This window comes from Leptinotarsa decemlineata, unplaced genomic scaffold, assembly GCF_025532065.1.
Source record: "Leptinotarsa decemlineata unplaced genomic scaffold, Ldec_3_MD MMD2_tig00000090_RagTag_RagTag, whole genome shotgun sequence".
In the NCBI taxonomy this organism is placed as follows: domain Eukaryota; kingdom Metazoa; phylum Arthropoda; class Insecta; order Coleoptera; family Chrysomelidae; genus Leptinotarsa; species Leptinotarsa decemlineata.
In genome coordinates this window covers 1728275-1751228 of record NW_027412541.1, presented here as the reverse complement: position 1 = coordinate 1751228, position 22954 = coordinate 1728275, and the positions used below count along the sequence as shown (strand labels likewise).

At 33.7% G+C, this 22954-nt stretch overlaps 1 protein-coding gene across 5 annotated transcripts; it reads right to left on the bottom strand.

The window, feature by feature from the left end:
* Positions 1 to 313: 313 nt before the first annotated feature.
* On the bottom strand, positions 314 to 13711 carry LOC111512085 (facilitated trehalose transporter Tret1). 5 transcript variants are annotated; one of them, XM_023168181.2, is made up of 3 exons: positions 13569 to 13711; positions 13417 to 13507; positions 314 to 1885 (listed from the first exon to the last, which is right to left on the bottom strand). In XM_023168181.2, exons 2-3 carry the CDS (start codon positions 13478 to 13480, stop codon positions 495 to 497), a joined length of 1455 nt encoding a protein of 484 aa, XP_023023949.1. In that variant the 5' UTR covers positions 13481 to 13507; positions 13569 to 13711; the 3' UTR covers positions 314 to 494. The 5 variants fall into 5 exon arrangements, with proteins under 5 accessions (XP_023023949.1, XP_074028419.1, XP_074028420.1 ...); XM_074172318.1 differs by lacking the exon at positions 13569 to 13711 and adding an exon at positions 2915 to 3072 and having other exon boundaries at positions 13417 to 13544; XM_074172319.1 differs by lacking the exons at positions 13417 to 13507; positions 13569 to 13711 and adding exons at positions 2915 to 3072; positions 12945 to 13352.
* Positions 13712 to 22954: the final 9243 nt, after the last annotated feature.

The window sequence follows — 22954 nt, the reverse complement described above, 5'->3', positions numbered from 1 at the left end:
TGGTACAGGTAGACAGCTGTTTCAGCCAATTGGGCATCGTCAGTACCGAGCAGGCGGTCCTCGATGTGAATAATCAAAAATAACACCAATAATAACCAATAAATAAAAATAACAGTCAAGCTGCTGGAGAATAATTCCATGAAAATCAAAAGATAAATAAATAAGTACTATTCTGATCATTCCCATATTGACAGCTGTGGGTGTCACATCAATAGGTGGTTATATATATATATATATATATATATATATATATATATATATATATATATTTCAATATGTTGATGAAACAGGATGAAACAGTTATATTATATAGTTGAAATAATGAAGTTTTTATTATTCATGCGTATATAATTTCATTCGTATTATGGAAATATATTGGAATTTTCAAAACATATTCCTTTGGGGAAAAAATAAACCAGTTTCATCTCACACTGAACGTGAATGGAATTCATATATGCTATTTGTACAATCGTTTCTTCAGTGAATTCACTATATCATAAAATCACAACTTCATTTGAAAATGTATTATACGATTTTTTGGGCACAATTCGGCTCAAAGAAGGTGGAACTTCAATATTTTCTTCTTTCAAAATGAACTGAATTTCTTCCAAGGTCTTTCCTTTCGTTTCTGGAATATACCAAATTGTGAAAAATGTCACGAAGAAACTAGAAGATCCAAACAGATAGAATGGTATATGCATGCCATATGAATTTGATAACCACTGATAAAGTTGAAGGCTGATAATGGCTCCAAAAACATACATGAGATCTGCAATAGTCATTCCCAAAGCTTTCATTTTAGTGGAGAACAATTCTGCTGTCAGGATTACTGGAACAATACCTATTCCAAGTTTAAAGCTAGCTGCATAAAACATTATCACAACTATTGGAATCCAACTCACATTCTCTAAATTGTAGCCTATGAGTTTCAAATGAAAATAAACAGCTAGAGTCAATAAAAAAACTCCGGTCAGAATAGTAGATCCAATGATCAGAGCTTTTCTTCCATACCTATCTACTTGCAAAGAGGCCACACATGCCACAACCAACATTATCACAGCAAATATAACAGCAGCTATAGAGGAATCAACATAAATCGACCCAGCTGCATCCAAAATCAGATGTAAATTCATCAATATCACACTTATTGCACAAAAATGTTGACCAGCATCCAATACAGCCATTATGGTAATGGCTTTTCTATTGCTTTTCACTAAAATCAAGTCTTGAATCCTCGCAGTTTCATTTTTTTGTCTTTCGACAGCTTTAGTGATATCTTCAAGTTCATTAGTGATGTCTTTATTTGGTCTGAAGAAATGTAAAGATTTTTGACCATTTTCTTTATCACCTTTGAAAAGCAAATAGTATGGAGATTCAGGTACGAATGGAAATGTGATAAGTTCTATAGCTAAAACAGTTATTCCAATAGCTGGTGGTATATAAAATGAACAAAATGGTCCTATGCTATAAACCAACAAAAGTCCTACAAGCATGCTCAAATATATAACACTGGACAAGAAACCTCGGATATTATGGTCAGCAATTTCTGCTATGTATATAGGAGCTGCCACAAATGATGTATTAGCCGTTACTCCGAACAAAAATCTTGCAATGAACATATGCCACATTTTATTGGCGAGGAGAATCATCAACCAGGAAAGTAAAGAAATCAAAGCCGCTACAAGGAGAGACTTTTTTCTTCCGATTTTATCTACAAAATAGATGGTAAACGGTAGCCCCATGAACGAACCAATCATCAAACATGATTCCAACCATTCAGCTTCATATTTTGTAGTTACTATGTGACTTTTTTGGCCAATCAAGTAGGGTATTACGGGAGCAGTCCAACCATAACTCATTCCATCCGATACAGCAAAGAGTGAACCTGAAAAAAAAATGTTTCTGAATGATGGTAAGTAGATTATCATTGATATCTATTATTATTATTATTATTATTATCTATTATTATTATCAGTGTATCACAAATCATCTGATTGTTTATTGGTCCTTCAGATATAAGACTAATAGAAGTTGAAATATGTTTCAATGATGAAGTATATATTATGTCTGATCTCATGTCAAAATTTTACTTTGCAATATTTGGTGACACTCATATTTGTCTTGGAAAAGCAGATATTAAGATTTTTGTGAATAAAAATTAGACCATAACTGAAACCACTGACAAACACTAGGATGGTATAAGGATGGGCAATACCACGAATGGACAGAGTCATCATCAATAGGGCACCTATTTTTCATGAATACTGAATGATAAATGGATCAGTACTATCCTGATTATTCACAAATTGATTTCAATTCAAAAACCACCGATAGACATCTGTTTCAGGTACTGTGATGGGCACACAGTACCGGGCAGGCGATCCTCTATTGGAAACAAACTATGAAAAGCCAGGACGATTTATTACATGAACGCAAGCAAGATGTCCAAGTTTTTATGTCGGCGTTGGCGGTTTGACTAAACTTTGAAACATACAGGGCGTTCCAAAGAAAACTGGACCTCCTTCCCTATAAGTCATAAATGGACATGTAATCGAAAATTTCAAAGAACACGTCAATTTTCATTTTTAAGGGGACTAATTCTGATATGAAAATCATACCAGAAACTAACCACCCTGCGGTCAGATACTACCTCTCCTATTTTTTTCAATAGCATGGAGGGTCGAGTGATATATGATTTGAAAGGTATTTCGGCCCGCTTATTACCTTTATATTTTTTTCGAAATTGGTTTATTTGTTATTGAGAAATTAATTGTTGAACATTTTATCCAAGAAAAAACATCATGGGTGTACCATCATGCTAGAATGTTATTTCATTTAACACTAAATTGTCATTATTTTTCAGAATTTGTGTAATCATAGGATCTACACAGTCTTGTGATAGATATAAGATTACCTTCAATGTAAAATGGTCCAGCAATATGATTACCGTCCCAGACTTTCAATTTTTGTGGAGTTTGTAAATATGTTTCCATCACCAGAAAGAATTCACATCGCTTCAGCAAAGATAATTATGTCTATTCACTTCACCATTTAACATGAAAGAACTTTCGTCTGAAAAACATGTATTGTATGAGATTGGGTTATTGGTCAATTTCTCGTCAATTCCTGAACTAGCCTTATTTTGAAAGGATGGATTTTTTTATAATTATTAACGTGTTTTGGCATCTAATGGCCACTGACACGGGACCTGTGATACATTTGGTTACTAAAATTCAGATTGAATTAAACACAGTCGACAGTCCTTGAGGAACTGTATCACGACACTGAGCTGGTTACATAAGTTAGGTAGGCCGAGAATATCTTTAAGGGTTCTACTGAGTTTGTGTTCGCGCCGAGTTGGGCTGTAGTGTATACAATTTGAAAGTATGTGCTCAATTGCGAGTCTTGCATTATCACAGATTTCACAAGTAGAGGGATGTTGTGAATACATAAGGTAACCATGGGTGAATCGGGAGTGGCCCATTCTGAGTTTTCTGTTAACACGTGTGTCCTTTCTTGTCATTGGGGGCAGGTCCAGCGCAGAAACTGTGGGTTGGATTGTTTTGACAGCTGGTCGTACTGTCATCTTCTAGGCACTCAAGGAGTGAGGAGTGCCTAGAAGATGACAGTACGACTAGCTGTCGAAAGCGCTCGCAGATAATTAATAGAAGATATAAAGCTTCAAATCCAACTTATATATATATATATATATATATATATATATATATATATATATATATATATATATATATATATAAGTTGGAGGACAGTCTTTGCTGACTAGTTAAGAACAAAACTTGGGATTTATTCTTGGGTGATCAGCAGAACGGAATTGTAGTCTTATAATCACAATTGTGATGATTCACCTCCACTTCCTATACCTTCCTCTTCTTTACCATAAATAAGTGATATGACACCCAAGTTATGCAGAATTTTCAAAGATTCAAATGTAAAAATAGCTTTTAGAACCATATTCACTATTAATGAATTATATTCTAAACTTAAAGATAAAATTCCAATTAACTTTCAATCTCAATTAATGTGTCCAAAGAAGATCATAAAATGGACTATAATTCAACAAAAATGTTATCAACTGAAAGAAATACATCTGAAAGATTGTTTTTGGAAATGTCATTTATATTACAATCCAATAATTGCCTCAATAAAAGATCAGACATTGATCACCTCAGTGAAATCTATGCCTTTTTATTAGACATTGACAAAAATCTACATAAATTCCAAACCAACAATATTCCATTATTATAACTTCATTAAATTTGAACAGTTTCTCTTTCAACAAACTTCCAACCTCACTATGGCAGGGTTTTACTTTCATTCAACACCTCTTTTCTTGTTTTCCTCGAGACTAATGAGGATGTTTTCAATTAAAACATATTTGATTTTTGGGTTTTCTCATTGAGTTACTTACAGAACAGCAGATGTATCTGATCACACTTGCACCAGAATAGTTGTCTTTTGTTCCATAGTTTTATCATCTACAAACAAACACACCTCTTCAATCTGAATTTCATGACAGCTGACAGTGTCGAATTGTTTTGGGTCTCTCTCTCTTAGTTCTTCAACCACATGGCTTTTACTGGTAATCCATAATTTTAAAGAAGGTACTAGCGCAGAAGTACATTCAGGGAATATTACGTAACAGATTCGGGAGGTATGAAACAGCGAATGTGTTTGAAGTTCTTGTGTGCAACGTTAGCTATAAGTCACAGAGTGGTTGAGCTTTACATGAATAAAACAAGTGAGTCTAGATTGTACACAGGATGTGATGGCAGGTCTTTAAGAAACACAGTTTATAATGCGACACCAGAAAAAAAATAGTTGGTGTAAAAGCACACATTGGTTCATTTTCTCGTGTTAAGTCCCACTATTGCAGAAAAGATACGCGAAAACTCTATTTAGCACTCGAGTTGACTTTGTCCCGTATGTATTGGCTGTACCAAGATGACTATTGTAAAGAAAGGAATATTACCCCAGTGCCGTCTTTTGTATACCGCAATATTTTCAATTCATATCATGATCCATCACTGTCATTCTTCCTTCCTAAAAAAGATCAGTGCACTACATGTAATGCCTACTATTCTTCCACGGATAAAACTAGTTTGCAGTACAAGTGGGACAAACACAAAAATCGAGAAGAGAAAGCTATGAAAATGAAGTCTTTGAATAAGCTGGAGACAATAGCTGATATAGGTATCACCTACAGATCAATAACTTCTGACCCTGAATCAGTTATGAGTTTTCCGTATTCCAGAGAAAATAAAATTCATTACAAACGTAAACTCAATGATTTTTGTTATTTATGGGATGAGTGCAATGGAAAAAGCGGTAGTACTGAAGTGGTCAGTTGTCTTTTGAAGTACATTTTTGATTTGCCTGATTCTGTATCTCACATAGCATCTTTCAGTGATACGTTTGAAGGACAGAACCATAATCAGTTCAAAATGCACAATTTGAAGAGAATTGATTTGAAATTATGGAAGCAGGTCATTCTTATACAGAACGCGATTTTGTGCATGCAACGATTGAACGGAAGAGAAAACATGAAAGTGTATACTACAAGAGAATGGGCCCTGTTGATAGCAGGAGCAAGGATTAAACCGTCACCATATAAAGTGATGCCGATGACATACACAGATTTTGTTGACATTAATAGAGTTGTTTCAGGAAATGTGTTCAATGTTAAAGTTGATACCTAAAAGGAAATAGTTAACTGGCTGCATATTAAATGGATTCGAGTCCAGAAGAACAAGCCAACGATTATACAGTACGATTTCTCCGAACAATCCTTCTTTGAAATTAACACACTAACAAAAAAAATACGACAAGAATAAAGCAGAAAACAGCTTTGTATTGGTCATCTCTTAATTTGAAACAGATGTATACCTCCAAGCTTTCAGTAACGAAAGCTAAGAAAACCGATCTCACAGAGCTCTTGAAATTGAAAGTGATTCCTGAAGATTATAGGAATTTTATAGAAGAAATATCGAGAGCCAACTGAATCATGAATGTCGCCTCAGAATCTGACGATGATGTTGAAACAATATAATGGTCTAGAATTTTTTAAGAAATGCTACTTTGGTTTCGAATAAATAATTTTTTTTTCAGCAAGGTTATTTTATTCACTCATTACTTTCAAGTAATCACACAAATGAGGTAAATACCTGGGGTTAGTTTCCAAATGTGTTGAGTGACTCATATACTTATTTCATTGTTATTTTTCTAATTACTTGTCCACTGAATATCTAAAACAAAGCAGTTTTTTGTTTTATTACGTAATCGAAAACTCAGCTGAAAAATGATATCAATAATGATAGAGGAATGTGTGCAGTAGCCAACTGTTGTAGGCTCTTGCACACACGCACATGCGCCCACATTGCACATTTGTGCGCCATATAATCGATATTCGAAAATCCTTTTTTATTGTACAACTACAACATTGAACGAACCTACATACAAAATTTCAGCCTCCAAGATCATATTGGTATGGAGAAACAGTGATAAAAAAGTAAATTTCATACGTAAACGCACCGCTTTTTCACCCATGGGAGCTTTCCATTGGAATTATTCAAAATTCATTTTTACTGCGCATCTAAGACCAAAGAAGCACCTATATAGCAAATGTTAGCTTTCTAGGACATACCAGTTCGGAGAAACAAGATGAATGAGTGTTAAGTGAGTGACTTTCGCAATTATAAGTATAAATCAGCAAATCAATCAAAGTTTGACTATTATCAGTTAACCTTGTTGGTGATATTCTCAACTGAATATTACTGGAGTTTTTTTCCCACATCAAAACTTGCAATAGCTTGTTGAAATAATATTTTAATTATTAGATTTACCTGAGTATTACATAAGAACACATTGTAAAATTAATTCAAGACTAGAAGATAAGGCAATATTGTGAAATTAATTCCAGGTACCTAGAAGATATATCTATGGCATAAATAAGGATAACATTGTAAGTATATTTAGTTAAATCTTCTTCTTGAAGATGATCACTTGGTGATCGGAACACATGTTGAGGTGTTGAATTAATGGTTTTATGTTGGGAAAAAAACTACAGTAATATTTAATTATACACCAAAGGTTCCAAACAGTGCATCACCAGTATATTTTTTATTTTTTTATTTTATTTATATATTCGGGATACAAACAGAAAAAAATCCACTACAGTATCCACATAATTAAATTAATATTAAATTAGAGTAATATCTATACTACACATGTACACAGTGTCTAAAGTAAGGGATGAATTAAAATCAAATACAATAACAATAAAAACTGAATAATAGTTATTGACGAAATGTGTTAATTATAATTTATTAAAATAATCTTTCAATATTTTTTTGGCAGTAAGCAAAGAAGTATTAAAAATATCGAAGTAGTTTGCGAGAGAATTACCCCATTTAACGCATCGACATAGAGGAGAGTTCTGCGAACAGTTTGTTCTCTTGAAAGGTAAATTAAATAATTCATGTGCTCTGATTGTTCTATTCGAGACATTTAAGTAAATGATTGATAATGACGATGGACAATTTATTTTGTTTGTTATTATTTTTTGTAAAAATAAAATATCTGATATGTTACGCCTATGTTCCAACGATACTAACTGGAGGTCTCGTCTAATTCGCAAAGTATCACTGTTTTCAGTAATTCGAATACCTTGTTTGTAAGCAACGAGTTTTAAAAATCGATTTTGAATACGTTCTAATCGATCGATGTATATATTATACTGTGGACTCCAGATGGTTGATGCAAACATTAACTTACTTAATACAAAAGCATTATAGAGATTGTGTATTGATTTTGTTTGATTGAAGAATTTACATTTTCTCTTGACATATCCCAGAGCTCTACTGCTCTTATTTATTACATAATCTATATGTTTATCGAAAATGAGTTTGGAGTCAAAAATAACTCCTAAATCTTTAAATGTATTAACTCGTGACAGCAAGATATTATTTATGTGATATGAATATGTAATTAACTCATCTGAATTGGAATAATCGAGTTAATTAGACAATAAATCACGTTTACGAATATGTGTGTGAGCAACTCAAGGTTGAGTTCTACATGCCCAAAAATTTCACTTTCAGAAAAAAACTCACAGTTCACTCTAATCGTTCATCAAGGAAGCTGAGGGTGGACGATAAACAGAGATATGATAGATAAACACAATCGTTCAAGAGAAGGACTAACATAAAAATAGAACAGTTGTTTTCAAATTGTTTCTGATTTGAAAAGCTACACCACCTACTCTAGTACAATCGGTACTAAGGCATGTTTCACTTGAGGTAACAATAATAATAATATGATAATGAGGACCAAAAATCTAACGACCATCATATATGCGTGATATATATACTACTAGTACTATGTTGCTGTATCGCTGCTGTTCCAATGTTTTGACAGAATCAGAATCAACGAACTTAGACGTGCGCAGCCTTATAGAACAGTACTTTCAAAAAATTGTTCTATAGCGCCATCAAGTGGCGAGTTACAGAAAAATTGATAGCCTAAAAACCTTCTCTGTGAAAAATTACTTATACCTGTCACGTTTCATCACGATCGGTTGAGCGATGTAGAAGTTTATCACTTACCAAACAACCAACCAACAAACATCCATTTTTATATAGTAGATTTAATCGAAATAATGATTATTCATAATTCAACAATTATTCAACGATGAATCTAACAATCATTATTTTTGATTTTTCTGATGTCGCGTTTTTGAAAATTAAATACCGATTATCCCATATTTTGTAGGGCGTAAAATACTTGTTGAAATAAACGTAATGATAAAGATCATAAATTTAATAATCATTTTATTGGTATTTTTGATATTTTTCACTCCGCTTCTGAAATATTTATGAAAATGGTGAATATTGAACCTTATTTTTCGATTATGGGTTGTTCCATATTTTGTAGGCCACAATTTGTTTGCTGAAATGATGATAATGATAACCATAAATCTAATATTCAATAATTTTGTGTTTCTGATACCAGCAATTTTTTTAAAATAAGTTTCTCATGAATACGATGAATTATATCTCCCTTTTTACAACACCGGTTGTCCCATATTTCGTAGGACACAATGTTGTCTGTTGAAATAATGATAATTATGACCGTAAAACTACCATTCAATATTTTCGTGTTTGCCATATCACGTAAGTCATAAAATTCTCTTCGAAATGACGAATGGTGAAAATAGATAGTATTTCATCGATTATAGGTCGTCGCATATTTTGTATTTTGTTTGTTGAAAATTGTTTGCCGAAATAATGATAATTATAACTGTAAATATAAGGATCTTTATTTTTTGTGTTTTTTTCTAATGTTATCGCGTTTTAAAAAAAGTTTCTAATGGAAATGATGGATAATGATCTTTTTTTATGAACTCTTTCATGATGAAATTAGTTGATCGATCCTCATTTTTCGATTACAGATTGTCCTATGTTTCGTCACAGTTTGTCTGCTAATATAATGGAAATAATCACGATGAACCTAACGTTCATTATTTTTGTAATTCTGACAGCATGTTTGTTTGTCTTATAAGTTCCTCATAAGTACGATTACCGATCTGGATTATCGATTGTCCCATATTTGACTACTTTTCGAAATGATAATGATGAAGACTCAAAATGTACCATCATATTTGCGTTTAAGAAAATTTAATTCTGTAAATGGCGAATATTGTTTTTTTTTGATTACAGATTGTCCCATATTATGAAGGTGATTAACCTTGTACACAAAATTGATAATGTTTGAGAGTGTTATAATATACAGGATTGACATCATTTTTGGTAATTTTTTATAACCGACTTTCTCAATGAAATGCGTTCAATAGCAATGAAACTAGTTAAATTTTATTTTATAAGTTGCTCAAGTATAATATCAGATGTTGCCGAATCGAAAAAAACTCGAAAACTGTCAATTTTTCTCTTCTTTTCATTTCTTTTGATAAGACCTGCGTATAATCAATATTCCTAAAGCATTGTCGAAACAGTCTAAACAAATAGTAGCGTCTTTAATAGACTACTTTGAAAGACAAGTTGAGAATGGACGACCATTACTTCCACTAACTGCTGTTATAGACGTTAAGTTATATTAATTGTATTAATATCCTATCCTACATCTATAAAAACTAAACAAAAATCATAAAACGAACATATAAATGTTGGGTTGGATTAAATATTCGTCGATTGTTGATTTCAGAGGGTTGCAGATGCCTTACAGTTGGGTATTACTGCTGTAAACCGTATTGCGACTAAATTTAATAGAGGTGAAGTATTCAGCAATCCATCGAAACAGCGAAAACGAGTGAAACCAGTGGTGTATATTGATGAGTTCGATCAAACTGCCGTGAAGCAGACCTAATAATATGTTCAAAAACAAAGAATTGTGATTACCACGGAGAAATGAACCAAAAAAATTATCTGCATTGGTTTGAATACCAAGTATTAATATATTTAGAAGAGCCTTCAGTTATAGTAATGTATAATGCAAGTTATCACAGCACTGTTATCAATAAATCCCCAACAACCAGCATCGAAAAAAGCTGATATCCAAGAATGGTTATCAAACAATAATATTCCGTTTGAAAATACTTTTCTCAAACTACGATTGGTGGCTTTGGTTTCGAAGTAAATGATATTGTTATTAAAGCTCAGTCAATACATTATAAATTTACGTCGTAGGAATAAACCACCACCTATATATGAAGCTGAACCGCTTGCAGAAAAAAATATGGACATCAACTGCTTCGTCTTCTACCGTATAACTGCATGTTCAATCCCATCGAACATATTTGGGAATTAACAAAAAAAATTTATAGGGATAGACAAGTAGGGTTTGACAGGGAAGATGTTCAACCTCTTATAATAAATTTCGATTCTGATGATGATTATGACGATGGTGATGACGAGTTGTAATTAAAAAATATATACAATTAAATGTATTCAGATAAAATATTTTATTTTTCATTACTTATTATGAAAGAAAAAGTGAAGTGCCATTATATTTGTATTTCAACTAAGTAAGTTAATAGTAAGTGAGGTTAATAGCAATAAAACAAATCAACAGTACAAACAAATTTGAAAGTTCGAAATAGAACACATGTTGGCAACGCCGTAACTTGTCATCTTGTGACGTCATTATCTTCTAAACGAGAATATCCTATAATGTGTATGTAGGTATACCCGACAGACGTTTATGCAAGATACCTCACAGGGGTAAGTCTTGCAGATGTTTCTCGTTCATCCAGAAGCAGGACCATACTGAGATTATTCGATTATTCAAGATCACCTACAGATCGCGGTTTCGAAGTATTACCTCTCGTCAATACGGGAAAGATCCTTCCCAGACAGCAAAGTGCCAGGGACTCGATTGATTTCAACGCAAGAGGCATTTGAGAAAGTACTAATAAAATCATTAATGAATGGAGAATTATAAATCTATTTAATCACTCAGAACAATGTTGTTTTCATTAGGAAGATGTTTTTTGATTAAATATCAGACTTTTTTGCTGAATATGTATAATATTCAGATTTTCTGTGGAATTGTGAGTGCTTTCTTTGAGATGATTGACGTAGTTGAAATCTTGTTCATTCAATCTGTAACTTTTCAAATTCTTCTCGAATCTCAGGTAGAAACTGCAGCAAGTCTGGCCTATAGATATGGCATTGCAGTCGTTGCACTTGAGCTTATAAAACTCTAATTTTTTAATTTGTCTGGTGCTGACTTCGGGTTTTGTTCTTGTATTTTATCTACGATAAAGTTTTATATACTATGCTGCAAGTTTATGAGAGTATCGGTGCATCAATTGATTGTGTATGTGTGGGTTTGTGATATATTGAAAAATTGTGTTTGTTGTTTGAGGTTTTAGGTCGCAAATATAATGGTGGTGGGTCTTTCATTATTTTGACGAGTAGTTCATGATATACCAATTTCACGGTGAAATATTTCAGTAACGGAATAAAAAATATCATAAACGTAAAAATTACCGTCGTTACATTTTTGGTCTTGATTATTATTTCAACAAATAGTATATGATATACAAAATCTGGAACAATTGATATTCGAAAGACATAGATCATTATTCACCATATTCGTTAGAAACTTTTTCGTAAACGCGATAATAGTAGGGGAAACACACAAAGAATGATCGTTAGAATAATAATTAATAATATCACTATTTCCGCAAACAATTTTTGACCTTGAAAATATGGGACAACCTGTAATCAATAGAATAGAACTACACATGATATTAAATGAATGATCCTCACAAATTTATTTTAATTCTAGACGCGTTTCGCAAATATTGTAGCTTCCTCTGTAATTCAGAGAAGAGAAATACAAAAATACAAAAAAAAATGAACGAAAGGTTCACAGTCATTATTATTAGTATTTCAGCAAACATATTCGGTAAATATTCGTTTTAAGGGCACCCGGCGATTTTGAAAAAATGTTTGAGTGTACTTACGTATTTTGATGCGTATAGAATAATTGTTGGACTTTTGGTCGTTGTTAATTTTTTTTTATTTCAACAAGTAGTTAATGACCTACGAAATATGAAACAACCGGTATTCAAAAAAAAATGTTATTCATCACACACAATAGAAACTTTTTCAAAAACGCAAAAGTGGTATCATAATCACAAAGTTAATGAACGTAAGATTTATGGTACTTTGTATCATCATTTTGGTAGGCAATTTATAACTTGCAAAATAAAAGACAACCTGCGTTTAATAGAAGCTATTCATCATTTGTAATTGGCATACAAACATTTTCAAAAATGCAAAAAAGAAAGAATACCAGAAACGAACAGAATATGTCATTAAATATTTTTTTCTTATTAATTTTCATTACGTAATGTATAACCTACAAAATATGGGGCAAGTTGTTTTCGAAGAAAAAATACTTACATTGTATGTATTCATTCTCAGTGGAAAAGTTTTTGGAAAGGCAAGAGGAAAGGCCAGAAACGTAAATAATCTTCAATATAGATATGTAGAAATAAACTGCACCCCTTAAATTCGTTTCATTCAAAAGAATGAAACATTCTATGTCATTCAAAAGTGTGATGAAAGTCCCAGCGGATAATTTTACTAGCTTGATATTTAGGATCACTCATGTGAATGCTGATTACTATAATCAGCCTCAGTTGAGAAAAAGAGGTTTTTCGCACTCAGTCAGTAAATAAAATTTTCGAATTTAATTCAATAATTATGTTAAGTGAGGAAAAGTTTATTTTCCATTAGTTCCCAGAATTATCAGTGCTAGTTCACTTTCCAGACAGTCATTCATTTTACAACCACCCAGAAATAATTGAAAAACAACCTTTCAACTTGAGGTAGTATAAAAAACAAATCAACTCAAATCAGGACAATTTTTTACCTGACACTGCAGCAAGTAATTGACTTTTCGTTCCAGAAAACAAACTCCCATCCCTATTTTGCATGATTACCACTCCACTGTTAAACTGAAACTAATAACATTTGTAAATAAGTCATCGAAAATGAGCTGATAATCGTAAAAATGATACAAACATTCTACTGAGGGAAGTGACATTCCAGACATTCATTGAATGGTTTATCAGCTACTCTGATCCAGTAAATAAACAAGTTTTTATAGATTCAAAAGAATATACAATTTGTTTTTATCGAGACAAGTATGCTTTGTGAGTCAGTAAGAGAGAGATGAATGTGTGAATAATATTGCTGATATCGAACCTTGAAACGATCCTAAAAATATCCAAATCGAAGAAAATCCTTAAAATCCATACTAAGTTACATCATATGACATTTATGTGATGTGAGTTTTAGTTATTATTCTAGTAGTACCCACAGATGAAATTAGTATTATACATGAGACAAAGCTGACACATAAGTAATAGTAGAAAAAAACTCATTACAAGATTACGGAAAGAAGTTTATACGTGATGGAGTCGGCCGATAGGTACTTGAAGAAAGTCCGTATTCAAGAAAAACTTCATTGTGGGATTTTCACTAAACAGTTTTACAAAATCACAACACGTGTTTCGATATTTAATAGCTTCTTCAGGCGTGTCTATAGACACATGTTACGATTTTCTAAAACTGTGTAGTGAAAATTTCACAAAAAAGTGTTCCTCGAAGAAGTTTCCAGGAATGGAATTGTAGATTCTGATGACATTATTAGAACACTTCGTTATTTAATACAACGAATTTCTTGAAATTTTTCCACTCGAAATAGAAGACAGTTTAAAATCCTGAAAAGTTATAGGTAGCCATAACAAAAAGTAACTCCATAATCTTCATTGAATTTATATATGATCATTCCTGAAAAATTGAGAGTATGAATATGTAAAAAAAGCGGATGAAAATGTTTTCTTTCAACAAAAACAAAAATCGGATCAACAACTTGCGATATGATTTTGTCTGAATGTGATAACTTTCAATGAATTAAACAATATATTGCTAGAAATTTATATAGTTATGAATAAATTGTCCAGTTGGGAAAATATCCCAATAAGATAATGCCGTGACTTTATTTAGCCTCTAGCATTTTTGATAATATTTATGTCTACTTTATAGTATGTTACATCACGTAAGTTAATTTTTCTCAGATGGCATCAATATTAATTTATAATATTATCACTAATCAATACGTTCCTCACTTTGGGAACCCAAACGCTAACAGATTACTTGAACAAAATTTTGTGATTTCGTTATGATTTCCCACAGAAGGTATAAGCGAGTTTATGATACTTTACCGGGAACACCTCATTTTGTATGGCAAACCGGTCGCAAATTACATATATCATGAGCGATCAGGTCGTGTTCTACCTGCAGTGGCGTACTTGGGTATTTAATAAAAAATGCCTGTTAGAACTAATAACTGTGTTTATATATATATATATATATATATATATATATATATATATATATATATATATATATACAGTAATAATGAATGAGTATGCTCATTCAGGAATATATTAGCTCTAAACAAAAATTATGATGTGTTATCATCAGATAAATCTGATGAATCTTCAACGAATGTTATGATTAAACGTTCAATAATATATATGTCGGAAGCAATATTTGAACATATTATGGACAATAGTATTTTTTTTATCATAGTTTCCTCAAATGATATATTTTTTTGTCGAAGCCACTCAATGATGTGGTGTATGAGAATAATAATCTTTCCATTAACACCTCATTCGTTTTACTGGAGAGAAAACGGGGTGAGTGGGGGGGGATCACTGTCTCTCTCTTATGGGTGTTTGACAGTCCCCCGGTGCAGACCACACGGCACTCACCCAGTAAAGTTATCGGTCAACCACCCAATCCCGCATCTGCGGGCAACAGGCGTTGGCCGATTTCAAGCTAGATGTGTGGGAGAGGTGTCTAATTGGAGCAGTATTAGATCGGATCATATCATGACGACGTCATCCTCTTTTCCAGCGGAAATTGAAAATATCCCATCTATGCCTGATTCAGGTATGTGTCATTTCAAAAAGTGCATTTTAGAGAAAGTATTACAAATTTCAATCGAAAATCACAAATGAAAATCATCTTGGAAATTGTTGACGTTCTGGGGACATCTGAGTGGGTTGATATTAGTAAATTTTCTTTGCTGGATCTTAAATTTTACGGACTTCGAAAGGAGATATTAATCTCATAATCTTTCCATTTCCAAAATGGCACTTCAAATTGTTTGTTATTTCCAAAGCGTGTTTATCGCATTCAACTTTGTGAATTTCCAAAATATTGATTTGCCACCCACAGAATCTTACAGCTATCAAATAAACACAAATATATAATCAATCAAGAGCATTTTTTTCCAAAAATTTGCCACCGCTTTATTTATGTCGGTTGACATTTTCACGAAAAGTGATAGAATACTTGAATTCTATGACGCCATAGTTTCACGGGTTCCAGGTTGAGGCAAGAAAGTTACAGGTTATTGAACAGTGTATATCCAAATTAACTAGCTTGGGCTTACATGTCATGTGAGTACATTTCATCAGTTCGGACTTCCATTGTCTAATACGATATACATTTATTTGAAATCCCTGAAAGAATCTGTAGAAAGATTAGCTGAGAAAACAATTTTATTGAGCAAAAACCTGAAATTACAATGAAATAACATACAAGCAACAATCAAAAAAACCAAAAAAATTGAACTATCAACACGAGCTGAAAATATTAAAAAAAATATTAACCAGAAAATAAAATTATTAATATAAAATTTAAAGATTCCAAACCAAGTTACTTCACGACGTTTCGATTGTTAGTATGCATAATCGTCTTCGAAACGTCGTGAAGTAACTTGGTTTGGAATCTTTCAATTTTATATTTTTAATTTTCATTTCTTCTAAATAAATTTTTAAATTTTTTCAGCTCGTGTTGATTGTTGTTCAATTTGTTTTGTTTTTTTTTTGGTTGTTGCTTGTATGTTATCTCATTGTAATTTCAGTTTTTTGCTTATTAAATTGTTTTTTCAGCTAACCTTTTGAATTTTTCACAGATTATTTCAGGGATTTCAAATCAATTTATATCATATCAGACAATGGAAGTCCGAACTGATGAAATACACCACGAAACATTGTCAACAACCTTCAAAAAAAGTCATGTGAGTGATATGGGGTCAAACTTTACTGAACTTGCTAAGTCTCTTGGAGTAACCCCAGATAATACTGAATTTGAAATAGCTGGCACCAAAATGATTTATTTATTCGATACTTGACACTTGCTCAGAGCACCAGGAATATTTTGATTGATTATATATTTTGTTTTGATGAAAAAAGACTATAAGTAATACAGTTGCATATGCTATGAATATCTATATGAGTCTTGGTGCACTTCCTGCAGCAGCAGCAGCAGAGACTATTGAAGTGATAGATAAATTAAATAAACTTGTTGATTTGTTGAATTCTTCTTATCAAACAAATTCAAAGATGTTTTTGAAGCAGCCGAATACCAGCTTGATTATATGGATAAAATGGTGACATTCTTAAAAAAAAATTAAAATTATAAATTTTTGCCAAAATTATTTACATTCGAATCATATGAATTGTGTAGACGATCACGATGAACTAAATTAATCTGAAAGCAACATATGTAATTGTTCCTCAGAGAGATAATGAAAATTTTTCCTCCAGATCACGAGTATAGAACAAAAATTAAACAATATAAAATGCACTTGTGATACACTGTTTGGAACCTTTGGTGTAGTAATGAATTTCACTGAAGTTTTTTCCCAACACCAAATCGTTATTTTTGACACCTCGACACGTGTTTCGATCACCTAGTGGTCATCTTCAAGAGGCCGCACATTTGTGGTTTCACTTAATAGATTTCGTGTTCACAAATGTGCGGCTGGCTCCTGCTGGTGGCTCCGTGCATTTGTATTTATTTCTTCTGGTAACCAAGTGTTGCCCATCCTTACACTTGGCTGCAACATACTGATGATGGGCCAAAAGCCCGAAACACGTGTCTATGGTTTGCCACTTCCTTGAGTGCTATGTCCGATTTAAAAACTTCTTTATCTATATCAAGACACTCGATAACCTTCGTATATATATATATATATATATATATATATATATATATATATATATATATATATATATATATATATATATATATATATATATATATATATATATATATATATATACTGAGGGAGGATTTGCCGATGACATAATACTGATAGCTGAAAATGAAGAACGATTACAACATAATATAAAAATATGGAATGGAACACTGAAGAGAAAACAAATGAGAATAAACAAAGATTAAACCAAGGTGATGACCATAGAAGGCGAAGAAATAAATATAATGATAGATGATAAAAAATAGAACAAGTAAAAGATTTCAAATATCTAGGCGTAACAATAGACGAAAAAGGAAGACAAGAAGCAGAAATTAACAACGGAATCGAGAAAACCATAAAATTGTACTATACAATGAATAAGAACTTCATCAATAAAAGAGATGACTCAGATGACTTCTTACTATGTGGGTATAATGATTCTGTTACATATATACCGTTGGTTATTACCTGAATTTGGTACCTGTATGTTTTGGTACCTGAGTTCTTCTTCTTCTCGATATGACCTCTTCTCCCCGTTAAGGTTTGAAATGTTAGATCGAAGGTTTTCACGGACAGGAATATGATGAAATGATTCTTCGGGTTTATTCCGTGTGGTGTATTGTCATCCTCGGTGGGAATGAATTTCGCAACGTTTCGACAAAGTCTCATTTGTCATCCTCTGGCGATTTTTGTTAAGTGTTCGGAAATCATCTGACCCTACTCAGATGACTTCTTACTATGTGTGTATAATGATTCTGTTACATATATACCGGAGAAGAGGTCATATCGAGAAGAAGAAGAACTCAGGTACCAAAACATACAGGTACCAAATTCAGGTAATAACCAACGGTTATTACCTGAATCTTCTATTTTCTATTATTTGTTTAATTGTGAAGATGTGGTCTTGTGTGCTTCTTCCGGGCCTGAACCCACTTTGTGGTTCTGAGAGTTGTGACTCTATTTTATTCCTTATATATATATATATATATATATATATATATATATATATATATATATATATATATATATATATATATATATATATATATATTAAACAATTCGTGGACACAACACTCAAAAAAGGGGGGCAAACCGCGGACACGTGTTTCTGGCTATTGGCCTCATCAGCGCGGTGCAGCCAAGTGTAAAGATGGGAAACACTTGTTTGCCGAAATCAGGAAACAACACAAACGCACGGAGTCAACAACAGGAGCCAACCGCACATTTGTGGTTCCAGTTAGAAGACCTAGAATTCCCAGGCTACATCTAACATGACCACGGAGGCAGCTATAGCTACCTGCGTGACATCCGGGTCCAGGATAAATACAAATAGAGATTTTATCGAGTGTGCATGATATAAATCAAAAATTAAACAATTCGTGGACACAACACTCAAAAAAGGGGGGCAAACCGCGGACACGTGTTTCTGGCTATTGGCCTCATCAGCGCGGTGCAGCCAAGTGTAAAGATGGGAAACACTTGTTTGCCGAAATCAGGAAACAACACAAACGCACGGAGTCAACAACAGGAGCCAACCGCACATTTGTGGTTCCAGTTAGAAGACCTAGAATTCCCAGGCTACATCTAACATGACCACGGAGGCAGCTATAGCTACCTGCGTGACATCCGGGTCCAGGATAAATACAAATAGAGATTTTATCGAGTGTGCATGATATAAATCAAAAATTAAACAATTCGTGGACACAACACTCAAAAAAGGGGGGCAAACCGCGGACACGTGTTTCTGGCTATTGGCCTCATCAGCGCGGTGCAGCCAAGTGTAAAGATGGGAAACACTTGTTTGCCGAAATCAGGAAACAACACAAACGCACGGAGTCAACAACAGGAGCCAACCGCACATTTGTGGTTCCAGTTAGAAGACCTAGAATTCCCAGGCTACATCTAACATGACCACGGAGGCAGCTATAGCTACCTGCGTAACATCCGGGTCCAGGATAAATACAAATAGAGATTTTATCGAGTGTGCATGATATAAATCAAAAATTAAACAATTCGTGGACACAACACTCAAAAAAGGGGGGCAAACCGCGGACACGTGTTTCTGGCTATTGGCCTCATCAGCGCGGTGCAGCCAAGTGTAAAGATGGGAAACACTTGTTTGCCGAAATCAGGAAACAACACAAACGCACGGAGTCAACAACAGGAGCCAACCGCACATTTGTGGTTCCAGTTAGAAGACCTAGAATTCCCAGGCTACATCTAACATGACCACGGAGGCAGCTATAGCTACCTGCGTGACATCCGGGTCCAGGATAAATAATGTGCGGTTGGCTCCTGTTGTTGACTCCGTGCGTTTGTGTTGTTTCCTGATTTCGGCAAACAAGTGTTTCCCATCTTTACACTTGGCTGCACCGCGCTGATGAGGCCAATAGCCAGAAACACGTGTCCGCGGTTTGCCCCCCTTTTTTGAGTGTTGTGTCCACGAATTGTTTAATTTTTGATTTATATCATGCACACTCGATAAAATCTCTATTTGTATTTATCCTGGACCCGGATGTCACGCAGGTAGCTATAGCTGCCTCCGTGGTCATGTTAGATGTAGCCTGGGAATTCTAGGTCTTCTAACTGGAACCACAAATGTGCGGTTGGCTCCTGTTGTTGACTCCGTGCGTTTGTGTTGTTTCCTGATTTCGGCAAACAAGTGTTTCCCATCTTTACACTTGGCTGCACCGCGCTGATGAGGCCAATAGCCAGAAACACGTGTCCGCGGTTTGCCCCCTTTTTTGAGTGTTGTGTCCACGAATTGTTTAATTTTTGATTTATATCATGCACACTCGATAAAATCTCTATTTGTATTTATCCTGGACCCGGATGTCACGCAGGTAGCTATAGCTGCCTCCGTGGTCATGTTAGATGTAGCCTGGGAATTCTAGGTCTTCTAACTGGAACCACAAATGTGCGGTTGGCTCCTGTTGTTGACTCCGTGCGTTTGTGTTGTTTCCTGATTTCGGCAAACAAGTGTTTCCCATCTTTACACTTGGCTGCACCGCGCTGATGAGGCCAATAGCCAGAAACACGTGTCCGCGGTTTGCCCCCCTTTTTTGAGTGTTGTGTCCACGAATTGTTTAATTTTTGATTTATATCATGCACACTCGATAAAATCTCTATTTGTATTTATCCTGGACCCGGATGTCACGCAGGTAGCTATAGCTGCCTCCGTGGTCATGTTAGATGTAGCCTGGGAATTCTAGGTCTTCTAACTGGAACCACAAATGTGCGGTTGGCTCCTGTTGTTGACTCCGTGCGTTTGTGTTGTTTCCTGATTTCGGCAAACAAGTGTTTCCCATCTTTACACTTGGCTGCACCGCGCTGATGAGGCCAATAGCCAGAAACACGTGTCCGCGGTTTGCCCCCCTTTTTTGAGTGTTGTGTCCACGAATTGTTTAATTTTTGATTTATATCATGCACACTCGATAAAATCTCTATTTGTATTTATCCTGGACCCGGATGTCACGCAGGTAGCTATAGCTGCCTCCGTGGTCATGTTAGATGTAGCCTGGGAATTCTAGGTCTTCTAACTGGAACCACAAATGTGCGGTTGGCTCCTGTTGTTGACTCCGTGCGTTTGTGTTGTTTCCTGATTTCGGCAAACAAGTGTTTCCCATCTTTACACTTGGCTGCACCGCGCTGATGAGGCCAATAGCCAGAAACACGTGTCCGCGGTTTGCCCCCCTTTTTTGAGTGTTGTGTCCACGAATTGTTTAATTTTTGATTTATATCATGCACACTCGATAAAATCTCTATTTATATATATATATATATATATATATATATATATATATATATATATATATATATATATATATATATATATTCCTTTATTTTCAGTATTCAAATATTAAATTCCACAAAAAGCTTTATATCTTGTATTAATTATCTGCGAGCGCTTTCGACAGCTGGTCGTACTGTCATCTTCTAGGCACTCCTCAAACTGCAGTTTGATATACCTATTTTTTTGTTGTGATCCAAACTATTTTTAAATAAATAAGAGGTTCAAGGTGAAGCTTGCTGTGTGTCTCTTCCGACAAATCATCATAGTCTTCACAAACAAAATGAGCATATTTGTATATCCATGTTATAAAGTGTAGTACAGGATGAAATCCAAAAGAACTGGAGGTTCCCCAGTTTGAATCTGCGAAAATAAAATGGTAGCGCCCTTAGCAATTCTGTAGCAATTCGAAAGTGTAATAACGTACAAAAATTAAAAGGTCTAAATTGTGGAATTTAATTTCTTAGTCGAGAAATCCTCGTGAAATCCCACTTAGCTGTCATCAGAGTAACATCTACGGGTTTTTATATATATTTGTCACCAGAGAAATAATACTTAACTGGCTATCAATCCTTGTTAACCCTCTCGCTTTTGCCGTGTTTGTTTTATTTAAATAACATTTTGTCACCAGATGCAGGTTTCTCCACATCAAAATTTGGATGTTAGGTAATTCCGAAAAGGCTCTAGGGTTCGTGTCGATCGCATGAAGGCCCGTCTTTTTTGGATCTGATCATTTGGTATACCTACTTATATTTTTCCAATTAAGTGGTTCCAGAACTGAATTTTAATTGGTTAAAATGATTTTCACTTACTAATATCTTCTCGATATATTGACATGAAGTCTCTAATTTGTTTTTGTTCTCTTAACTTCATCTCGCTTTACGAGGATGGTATTTTTCTCAGTCCAAGAGAAAATGAAAGTCCAAGTTTCCAAATATAAAGTATAATAAGTAGATCAACGACTCCATGGACAAACTAATAGAAAAACAACGTGTTAAATCTTATATGTTTAAACAAAATGTTGAATTCAATTCTCTAAAATAAAAGAAAATAGAACAAATATTTCGCTGTCAATTTGAATGTGCTATTTATTGATAATCCTAACTGTTGAAAAAATACAAACGCAGAAATTCAGTACAAAATACTTTCAGTTATACTTTAACTTTAGGGAGAGTGGTGTATAATTTTAAATTGATATTGAGAAAAAAAATTCCTATACCTTCTAGACACTTGAATAAACAAAAATTCACAAAAAAAATCCCGTGATTATTTTTTTAATACTTCAGTTAATTAACTAATTTTCACAAGTTATAAATTTCTAAACTAAAAACCTCAAATGTTTTTCACTTCCTCGAACTTTTCGAGAAAGCCTTCAAAAAAGATCTCCGTTGGAAAAATAAAAAAAAAAGATTTTCCACTCTGTTATTAATAATCAAACACGTTAAGAAGTGAAAACTTCAATAGAAGCAAAAATTATTTTTATATTAAAATTAATCCGTATTTTTATTATTTAAAGTTGAACAAAAATGATTCTTCATAATTTTTATCTCTATTTGTTGA